The 11866-nt window shown below is 44.5% G+C and overlaps 1 protein-coding gene across 1 annotated transcript; it reads right to left on the bottom strand.

The window, feature by feature from the left end:
* Positions 1–7994: 7994 nt before the first annotated feature.
* Positions 7995–8894, bottom strand: LOC129728653 (uncharacterized). The gene has a single exon (XM_055687106.1). It carries the CDS (start codon positions 8892–8894, stop codon positions 7995–7997), a length of 900 nt encoding a protein of 299 aa, XP_055543081.1.
* Positions 8895–11866: the final 2972 nt, after the last annotated feature.

Raw genomic sequence — 11866 nt, 5'->3', positions numbered from 1 at the left:
TTAACATTAAATCCTATATTCTACTGATTATGTTGTACTGGTGTGGTGTCCGGGTCATCTCTCATCACGGGGTTTTCAGCGGCGCACGGGAGCGGGCAGAATCGGGATACAGATCTCTTCAGAATTTCAGAAGATGTAAGTAACGCTACAACGCATGTAATGTTGTCAGGGCCAGGATGGGTTTCCAGAATTCTAGTCACAGGCCATCGAGCCGGGAGAAGTGAATCGTCCTTGATGATCACCACTGAGCTGATGTCGAAATTGTAGCGATCGGGATTAACACTGTACAGGGTTTGCAGTAGCTTCAGGTACTCGTTCCTCCATCTGTGCCAGAATCGCTGGGTGTATGCTTGTATACGCTGACATTCATCTAAATGGTTTAGTGGTACATTCCTAACGCCTGGTTCTGGTAGCTGCCGAATCATATTTTTGACGAGAAAATGCGCTGGGGTTAATGCCGACAGGTCGTTGGGATTATCGGAAAGCGGGGTGAGCGGGCGGGAATTCATACAGCCTTCGATAGCAGTTAGCACAGTAGTGAGTTTTTCGTAGAAGAGCGATGCGGTGCCAAACTGACGAACAAGATGTTTTTTGGCTGCCTTCACTGCGGCTTTCCAAAAACCGAAATTTGGAGAATAGGAAAGAATCAGATGCCATTGTATTTTATCTCCAGCGAGCCGTTTCGATATGCATTCTTGGTCGGGTTCGGACTGCAGCATGGTATACGGTTGGTGTAGAACATTTCTTGCACCGATGAGCGGCCAAAATTCTTTCTTCATGACGGCGATAGTCATAACATAGCCTCCGTGCAGGAACTTGCTGTGACGAAATTTTTCAAACGCTTTGTACAGGGGTGGAAACCGGGAATGACGATTTGATGCTTCACATTGCATAGGCAAAACCGGCCACCGACGCGAATTATTTCTAGGGGATTCAGGAACAGGCTGCGCAGTCTGATACGGGATCGATTTGGAACTCTGGTACTGCTGCGCAAAGCTTTCAGCTCTTTGGGACACGACTCTGCTTGATCTGATTTTACTACTGTACATTTTTCAATTCAGTCACAGTTAGAGCAGGATCGCGAATTCGGTTGTCTCTGTTACGTACGATTTGAATGAATCGAAGGAAAAATCCAACGACGGTAAGAGGGCGCTCCATCTCTTCTGATGAAGCGGAGCACTCGGTAGCTATCTGGACAGGCCATTCGGGTTTGGGTTTCAATAGCCCACTGGGTCCTTGTTGGCACTTGTTACTCTTGGCTAGCTGATCAGCGGGAAAATCATGGGAAAAGACATCGGCGGGATTGTTAGCTTCAGCTACATGCATCCAGGTTGAACCCTGAGTAGCCGACTGTATCGAGGAAACTTGGTTGGCGACACACGTCTTCCAAGTTTGGGGTGGGGAACGTGACCAGTGTAGAACTAAAGTCGAATCAGTCCGGATAAAAACTGCTCTAAATTTTACCTCCAAAGCAGCTGAAACTGTCTCATACAAACGGGAACAGAGACCTGTTTTAGTGGGGATACCTTTGACTTGGATGCCATCAAGTGGTCCTTAACACGGTCATCGGTTGATTCACATCGATCGTGTATGCAGGCACTATAAGCTGCCTCTGATGCCTCTGCGGAACAGTGTAGTGCATCACACTGGTATTTGGCTGCAAAAGCATGGAAGTCGGTGCGAAAACCTTTCAGATGGGGGAGCTAGTCGCAAAACTGAATCCATTTCTTATGAAATTTGGGGTAAACTTCGTCGCAGCTGTTCAATGATAACGGTCGTGCAATGCATCGGCCATCGGAATTACGGGTAGTGGTTTCGCAAAGATTTTCACAGGACCGTTCAACGAAAGAATATTTGGGCCCGCTGTCTTCTTCTAAAGTCCAAAAAAGTTCACGCAGCTCATCTACTGGGGTAACTGTCGCCACATGACAAGTTACTGGGTGTTGCGGGGATTTTTCTACGGGGATTTCTATTCTGCATGTCACTATCCAGCCAAATACAGACTCGACAAGCATGGGTTGGTTATTGGCCAAGCGAATTCGGCCCTCTAGCAGGTAATTGTAAAAATGGCCTGCACCGATAATCATGTCAATTTTCTGACTGACATTAAATTTGGGATCTGCAAACTGAACGGTATCGGGAATTTTCCACTGGGAAACAGCAAAGAAAATGGAAGGGGTGTCGCTGGTTACCTTTCGCAAGACCAAAAAATCAGGAATGTCTTTGAATTCAGAAACTCTGGAACGGATTTTAGCGCGAACTTGGTACTTGGCATTAGTGGTTGTATCATCTACTCCAGCAATGGGAAAGTTAACAATTTTTCGGGATAAATGTAGCTGCTGGCAGAAGCGCTCACTTATCGCATTGGGTTGCGATCCGGTGTCTAACAGAGCTCTAGCATGATGCTCTTTCCCGTAGGCATCGACTACTTAAAGTCCCACGGTCGATAAGATGACATTTTTATTTATTTCCTTAACTGCGGTTTTCAGCGAAACAGCGGAACAAGCAGACTGGGTAACAACAGCTTTACTTATTTGAAATGCGCCGAGCGCCGAGCGTTATCAACGTTGAGACGATTTTCAGTAGACAAATTAGCTTGAAAGGGACCGGGATGAATCATAGAATGATGTCGCCTACTGCACTGCTTGCAGTTGGAATTCGAACGACAGTTACGAGCGAAATGATCACTGCGAAAGCAGTTGCTACAAAGCCTTTTGTCAGCGACTACTTTAATACGACCTTCTACATCTAATCCGTTGAAAACAGGACAGTCTATCATCGCATGCATTCAGACGCGGTAGGCTGGGCTTCTTGTTGAATTATGTCGCCTACTGCACTGCTTGCAGTTGGAATTCGAACGACAGTTACGAGCGAAATGATCGCTGCGAAAGCAGTTGCTACAAAGCCTTTTGTCAGCGACTACTTTAATACGACCTTCTACATCTAATCCAGGGCACGGGGGAAACATCTTTACTGGGGTTTTTTTCATGGCATTTGCATTCAGACGCGGTAGGCTGGGCTTCTTGTTTCCAAAGTTGTGGTCTCCAGATCTGGGATGGACGGGTTGGGACAGTTGATGAGAATTGTCTCAAGTACACGGGTTCTCTTTAACAAAAATTCAATCATCTTGGCATACGTGGGTTGTTCATCCGAAGACGCAGATTCTTCCCAAGACTGCAGCGACGCATCATCCAGCTAATCTTCCAACAGCTCCATCAGAATTGAACTGAAATGCTCGACTGGTTCGCCGAGTTGTTGCAGTACCTTAGTATGACGTTGAAAATCATCAACTATTTCATGAAGGGCATCAACTGAGTTGTTCGGAATCTTCGGGTAATTCAGCAGCGCTCGAATATGCTTTTTACGCAGAATGGCTTATTCAAATAACGTTTGACGAGGGTATCCCATGCAACTGAATAGTTTGCAGCAGTGATGTTAACCGATTGGATCAAATTTGCTGCCTCACCTTTCAGTGCAGCACGAAGATAGTGAAACTTCTGAACACAAGATATCTCCGTCGAAGAGTGGATCATCAAAACGAATGTGTCACGGAACGTGAACCAATCATTAAAATCTCCATCAAACTCTGGCAAAGTGATCGTTGGTAATTTAACGTTTGCTAAACCGGACAGGACGGGCTGAGAATCTACTGATGAAGACTTAGCAACGGGGGCGGGAACCGGAAGGGGTTTCTTCGAAAGTAAACTGGCCTTTATTCGAAAATACTACTCTTCTACTTTGGCACGGCATTCCATATTAGCCGTCGAAAACTGCTCACTATCATCGAACTCCTCGTATTCCGACTGTATCGATTCGAATGTCTCATTTAACTTTTCTAAACGATCGAGAGCAGGGGCACTTCATGTTGATGCTCAGCAGGAACATAATTCGCCAAAAAATCCTCCATCCGCCTAAATGCTTCCAGAAGATTTTTCCGCTCCACCTCCTTCGCTTTTAGTTTTTTCTCGGCGGGCATTTTCGCTGTCAGCATAAAACGGGAACTAATCCACGGATTTTTCTGGAACCAAAAAAGACCCAGGAAGTACCGCAAAAATACACTCATTTGCTTTGGAAAGGTACTCACCTGGTACCTCTTCCAAAGAGGCCTCGTATTTATATAAAATCGGGAACGATATCGGGAAACTTCCAATAATTGTGTCCAATTGAGGTTATATTTCCTTAATATTCACACGTGCTGGGATGGGTTGGGTAATCACGGTCAATTGAGGTTAAATTCCTCCTGCGTCACACGTGCCGGGTTGGGTTGAGTACAATTAATCCTGTTGAGGTTAAGTTCCTCCTTACACACACGCGGCGGGATGGGCTGGGTACTAAGCTCAATAGCTTGACTTAAGGTTAGTTTTCACTTCTAACCACTCACAAAGGGACGGGTCGGGCGGAAATCCTGGTCACGGCACCAAAATGTTGGGTCCAGGATTTTCAAACGGGTCTGGGGAATCACCTTCAACTTCCAAATCTAACGCTTCTTCTCAACAGGAACAGCGTACTGCGGGACTGGTATCTTCGGACTCAAACTTCATTTTTACAGGAGGTATACTTCACGGGTAGCGTTCTAATATGCGTACTAATCGAGCGGACACTGGTAAGTACAGGCACTTATTTATTCAACAGGTAAGTATTCGCGCCAGGTAACTATGCACACTATTGAACGGGACAGAACCAGTATCTTTTACGGGTAGGTATAAGTCACTTTGCGTAAATGATAGTCACTTTTCTCGCCTCTAATTTGGGGGATTTCCACTGATTTCGGGGTATTGGGTAATAAACTATTAACGCGATCTTGTTTCTAGGGCGGTTTATTACAAACTGAGGGATGTTATCTGGGTGTCTTCAAAACGATTGGATAAATAAACATAACGATTGGATAAATAACCAATTTTTATCAAACAACTTTCATACTCCAAAACAACATTTTTTGTTTATTTTGGCGATGCTCGTTCTTCTTTTTATTTCGAGACTTTGTAAACTAGCAGAAGTTACCTATGATCGTTATCGTGTTTCAAATTTGAATTATAGAGGTCGCTGCATCAAGTTTCGACCGTTATAGCGTCTCTACAGCACGTGTTTACTCACAATTTCCCTTTGTTCAGTCGATCAGCCGTTCTTATTGTGTACGTTTTTTTTTTGAGTTTTTCTATCCTTTCTAACTGTGAGTTATATTCAAAAGCACTTAAATATGTGTGACAAGTTTGAGTTTTGCGTGGGATCCGACACCAACCGCGTCAAACTCGCTGAGCATCGCATGTCTGATATCGCGAAAGAGGCTAGGCGCAGCCTTACATCAAATAACAAAAAGGAAGAAGAGGAAAATGTAGCCTAGGAAGGACAACTTCACGGCACAGGGAGAGCTGACTGAAGGTAAAAAAATATTAGGGGGCTTTATTATTGCGATTCTAAGATTTATAGCATTTTGAAACTGCAAACGCGTTTTTCTCAAAATCATGTTTTCAAAATCGGCGAGCAGTAGAACCTAAAAAGTTTACATCCGATTGACTTGAAATTTTAACTGAAGCTTCTTCATTAGATTATCTAGTGAAGTACACACGATTTCAGCGATTGATTAACAACAACAAAAGTTATAAACAATGTTTAATATAATTAACTCCACTGTCCGGCAAGCCTCCCGCAGAATGTCCGAAGTGAAAACGCGTGCTGCCCTAAAACGTGGTTGGGTTCGGAATAATGAACAGTAAACTTTATTTGATTGCGTACTGTATATTTAGATTAATCACATACGACTTGCACGACCGGTATGCCAAAGGGAACTGACTCATCAATCCTGACCTACCCTACATGCGAAGGCACTCAGCTGCCAGAAATCTACTACTACTATTCTAAATGGTATCTCGTTCGATACTTAACTTCAATGTATAAACGATCAATTGGATCTCAGCGATCCGACTGCAAAGCGAGTTCCTTAAGTGACGTAACATACCGGCGGCCTTGAGTTCACTCAACACAATTATTCTTAGATAATACAAAACAATAAAAACAATAGACGCTGTCTAGACTCTGTCTGCTCATATGTCTCGAATTTACCGCACATCGTTGTTGTTTGCTGATTGAATTGTTGAATGGTCCAGATGATCTCTCTTTGTTATTGGTGACGATATCCGACATGCATAACACGATGAATCCGTGCACTGATATCATGCGTTATGTGTATGCAGAAATTGTATCATAAGTTGATCGATGCCTGTTGAAAACAAATACGATTGTAATCCGAACCAATGATTTTCGGACGAGACACGTAACTTAAACTTCGGCCTCCTGGCGTAAAAGGATAATATATCCGGTGTTTGCCAAAGTGTGCCCCGTGGGGGCAATAAATACTCATCTTACTAACAGCCACGATACGATGCCTCGATGTGGTGAGTGGTAGCGACGGTTGATCCTCATAACGTGGTACATCAAACGGGATGACATCTTGTGGCTGGCGAATAATCAATCGGGATGGCGACATACGAACGGCTAACGAACATCAGACATATCTGCGAAAATATTTGAAGCGATTGGATCCAGAATCCTACGAATGTGGATCGACGTAACTAAAATGTTGCCCCCGTGGCTTTGCGGTCGATTGTGCCGCAGATTGCCGACAGTTGCCCCATGTGGGGGCTTACTTATTTTACGGTTTATTCAAACATTGAACACGAGATGCAGAATAATCAGATAAGCTTGCGATCCAAAGCAGGTCTCCAGATTTCTAGCGATGAAAGAAAAACAGCGCAGTAGGTTCCAACGAAACAGTGATAATTGTTGAACATAACTTAACGATTGCCCCCAGGCAAATACGACATATTTTACGTCGCCAGCTGCCCAAAGTGCCCCAGTGGGGGCTTGAAAACTTAAATTTTGAATAGCGACGACAAACACACTAATTGATGTCAGAGAATTTACTGGGTATCCTCGACATGCGGTTGATTATCACGGATCGGAAGAATGCATATTTTTTGAATGCCTCGCAGATACGTTCCCTGTTGGGTGCGAACGGTGACAACCCTTATGTTGCCATCGGTTCCTGGATGAATCTCTGTAACACGTCCTAATTGCCACTTCAGTGGGGGTAAATTATCCTGTTTTACCAACACCATCGTTCCGATGTGTAGGTTGTTTCTCCTTCTTGTCCATTTGTTCCGATTGTGAAGATCTGACAAATATTCAGTTGACCAACGTTTCCAGATCATTTGGAAGAACTGTTGAACTAATTGCCACCTGCTGATTCTGTTTTCCGGAATATCCGTGAGGCTGGGTTCTGGAATGGCAGTGAGAGGGCGCTGTATTAGGAAATGCCCAGGAGTAAGGGCTTCCAGATCTCGATGATCGTTGCTTAGTGGAGTGATTGGTCTCGAATTGAGACAGGCTTCGATCTGCGTGACAACGGTGAACATCTCATCAGGATGGAGTAAATTATTTCCAATGACTCTTCGCATGTGACCCTTAAGGCACTCCACGGCTGCTTCCCATAACCCACCGAAGTTCGGTGATTTCGCAGGAATAAATTTTAAATCGATCATGTCCTTTGCTGCCTCTGTAACTATCGGATTTTGAAATTGTTCAGAGCGGAACAGTCGGTGCAATTCGCTTAGTTCTCTTCGAGCGCCAACGAAATTGGTGGCATTATCACAAAAAATTACTTCAGGTTTGCCACGCCTGGCAATGAAACGCTTTAGTGCTGCGATAAAGGCTTCGGTCGTAAGATCGGCTACCACTTCTATGTGGACAGCTTTGACCATTAACGGACGAACAAGCACAAGTAACACCTAGCCGGAATGGCCTTTCGCGACGTGTAGCGGAAGCTGAATGGACCTCAATAGTCAATTCCAACTCGCAGGAAGGCAGGAGCTGGAGTTACCCGTTCCAACGGTAAATCGCCCATCAGTGGACGTGTGGTCGTGTTCTAAAGCAAGAAACACATTCATGAACTACTTTCTTCGCTAGGTTTCGCCCACAAAGTGGCCAGAATCTTTCCTTCATGCAGGAAAGCATAAGCTGCGGTCATGATGATAGTCTCTCATTATCAGCTTGGTTAATGGGTGACTGCTGTCCAACACTATCGGGTGTTTTCTGTCGAACGTAACTGAAGCATGACGAAGTCTACCGCCAACGCGAATCACACCGTCTCGTAGCTCAGGATCTTTGGAATGTAATCTAGAGCTAGGCTTAACTTCTCCTCTCGCTGCTAGATCCGACAGTTCAATTGGAAAACATTCGGATTGTGCCAATTTCACTGAAACGAGCAATGCTTCTTCATGTTCTCGTGCACTAAGCACTCCTGTTCGTCCGACTGTTCGATTGATTTTTCTGCTATTATGTGTGTAACGTAATATCCATGCCGTCAACCGGACCAGTTTACACAGTGACGAATGAAGAGTGAAGATTTCACTAGGAGGTAGCATCTGTAACGTTGTCGTAACTAAGGGTTTTTCTTCCAACGTAACTGAATCGAATTGTTGCTCTGGAGCTTCATACGTTTTCGGCCATTCGTTGCAATCTTTCTCGAGCCAACTGGGACCGTTCCACCATACAGAGCTTTCTGCTAGTTGAAGCGGTGTCGCACCCCGGGAAATAATATCAGCCGGATTCTCAACGCCGGGCACATGATTCCAAACGCCTTCTCGGGAGATGTGCTGAATCTCCGACACTCGGTTGGCTACAAATATTTGCCATCTAGACGGATGCGATGAGAGCCAACACTTCACTATGGTCGAATCAGTCCAAAAATAAGCATTAGTTGGAATTTGGATGCTTGCGGCAACAGTTTCATACAGGTGTGCCAGTACCAATGCTGATGACAACTCTAGTCTGGGTATCGACAGTTTTTTCTTCCGCTTATTCAAGTCTTCTAAAGGCGCCACTTTCAATTTCGCCATCACTAAACGAACTGATACCTGGCCTTCTCGTGTCACCCTTCTTAGGTAGATAACTGCTCCGTAGGCCCTTTCTGAGGCATCACAGAAACCGTGAAGTTCGCATGAGATTACATTTTTACCAAATGCAATCCAGCGGGTGCCCTGCATCGAGTCGATCCAAGCTGTTTCTGAACTCCAGCCATTGTGATTGTAACATCATGTTTAAAGGCTCATCCCAAGAATACTTTCCTTTCCAAAGCTCTTGGAGAAACATCTTCGCTTGAACAATGACGGGTCCTGCTAGTCCATATAGATCGAAAAGACGTGCGGCTTCAGATAGTACAACACGTTGCGTTATCGGAGATCTGCCTACAGCGTGGCATTTTAAACCAAAAAAGATCCGAATCTGGTTCCCAGGTGAGACCAAGTGTTTTTACGGTAGATGTCGTATCGATATTAAGAACGTCTCGTTTATCCCTCAAGTAACGTGGTATATTGTTCAAAATCTCTTGTTGATTAGAGTACCATTTCCGCAGGTTGAACCCAGCGGACCCGAGAAGCGATTGCACTTCGCTGCAAAGTTTCTTCCCTTCATCTACAGTATGTACCACAGCAAGCATATCATCAACGTAGAAGTTGTTCTTGATCACATTGGCTGCAACTGGATGTGTCTTTTCTCCCTCTTCAGCACATCTTTTCAAACTCCTTGTGGCAAGATATGGAGCTGATGAAGTGCCATACGTTACGGTGGTCAATTGGTATGTTCGCAACCTTTCATCCACTGATTCTCTCCAAGGTATTCTCTGAAGTGGCTGATCTTGTACCACGACGTTGATCATTCGGTACATCTTCTCGACATTGCATATTTATGGACAATTGCATATTTATGGAGTCGAAACCGAATCAAGATAGACAGCAGATCATTTTGAACTATGGACCCACCATCAGAATGTCATTCAACGATATTCCGGAGTCTGTGACGCACGACGCATCAAAAACGACTCTCAGTTTCGTCGTGGTACTGTCTATTTTCATAACAGCATGGTGGGGCATGTAGTAGCTACACTTTGGTTCATCTTCCTCGTCCCTTATTTCCTTCATATGTCCCATTAGCAAATATTCGTGGATAAATGCCGTGTAAAGAGCCTTCATTTCTAGATTAGCATTCAATCGCCTTTCAAGTGCCATAAATCGTTTGGTTGCAATTGACGTTGACTCTCCCAATCGTTCCATCAAGTAATCCCTTTTGGGAAGTGTTACTCGGAATTTTCCATCTGCATCTCTTGATGTTGTCTGTTCGAAGATAGGTTCGCAAGTAGTCTCCTCAATGTATAGACAGCTCTTTGTCCTACAGGTCTCTAACTCCCAGAAACGCGCTAGTTGTTCATGGATTTCTTCAGTTGTGACTGCATTTGCGACGGCAATGCTATAGCTAGCTTCAGAGTTGTCCGATATTTCTCCCGCTACTATCCAACCGAGTTGGGTATTACATAGAGTCACACCTGTTTCCAACAGCTTAATCTGCTCTTCCAGCAACAGATCATAAAAGACTGAAACGCCCAAAATTGCATCAACTCCACCAGACTGGTAGAAGCTTGGATCAGCTAAGCAAATATCAGTCCGCAGCTTCCATGTACTGATATCGATACTATGCTGCGGCAAATTTAACGTGATTCGGGGTAGTACATAAGACTTCAGCTCTTTGGTCTCGAACAATAAATTTCGTGACAGGATTCATGCTAACACAGATTGCTTAGACACCGTCAAAGCATCACCAACACCCTTTACTGGAAGATTTTCATGGAACCGTTTAAAGTTTAGTTTCTGGGAAAGGTTTTCCGTGATAATGCATATTTGGGACCCGTTGTCTAATAACACACGAGCGAGGGTCGTATTGCCGAAGCGATCAGCAAAATTCACGATAGCAGTTGACAGAAGTGTTGTGTTCCGGTGATTGCGAATGTTGTGTAAAGTAGCAGTGTGGTGAAGAGTAGCTGTTGTGTTTGTGGGAGGTGGCTGTCGTGTAGGTTGCGATGCAGTGTTCTGTGATGTTGCGGGTTGAGAATTTAACTGAGCATTATTCATCCGGGATTGTCCCTGTGAATGTGGTTGTTGCTGAGTTTGGGACTGTTGACGATGCGGCATTTGCACGTTCGCGTGACCGACTTGAGGCCTGTTCGGGATGGTCTGGGTTTGACCTTGTGTCGTCGAAACGGATTTAGTAAATAATGATGGCGTTGTCCACATTTTGCACAGGTACGCCTAGAGCAATCAGCCATGAAGTGTCCCTGAGATAAACAGTTTAAGCATCAACCAAGTCTCCGAATAGCAACTCTCCGATCGACCACTCTCATTTTGCTGAAGCGACGACATTGTTCAATGCTATGCGCACCTCCATTGCAGATAGGGCAGACACTTGTACTCTGAGTTACAGTGTGGATTGCAGGGCTCCTGAAGGACCGCCACTGTTCAACTTCTCTTCGACCCGACGTAGAATGCAAAATCCCACAGTGCTGTTCTAAAAAGTCAGCCATGTCTGCATATCGTGGAATATCTTTGCACGCATGATGTGGTTCCCAGTGACGTAGCGTTGTGTTGTCCAGTTTCTGCGACAGCATGAAGGCCAAGAGTGTACTCCAATTCCTTGTGTTTTCTCCTAATCTCTCTAATTGTTGTAGGTTTACCTTGAACGTCATGAGTATGGTATTCAGTGCATCAAAAGATTCCGATTGCATAGCAGGAACAGCAAAAAATGCCTTAAGGTGCTCATGAGCTATCAGTTTGTGATTTTCATATTTCGTTTCCAAAATGGCCCAAGAAATATGATATGTTGCGGCGCTAACCTGCACCTAATTAATTCGAAGCAGCGCATCATCCCGCAAAGAAGATCGCAAATAATTGAACTTGTCCATTGGACTCAGGTCCTCATTATTGTGAATCAGTGATTTAAAGTTGTCCCGAAAATTAATCCACTCCTGTAATTTGCCCGAAAA

This window comes from Wyeomyia smithii, chromosome 3, assembly GCF_029784165.1.
Source record: "Wyeomyia smithii strain HCP4-BCI-WySm-NY-G18 chromosome 3, ASM2978416v1, whole genome shotgun sequence".
NCBI lineage: Eukaryota > Metazoa > Arthropoda > Insecta > Diptera > Culicidae > Wyeomyia > Wyeomyia smithii.
The sequence above is the reverse complement of the archived record's forward strand: the minus strand, read 5'-3'. Positions and strand labels throughout refer to the sequence as shown.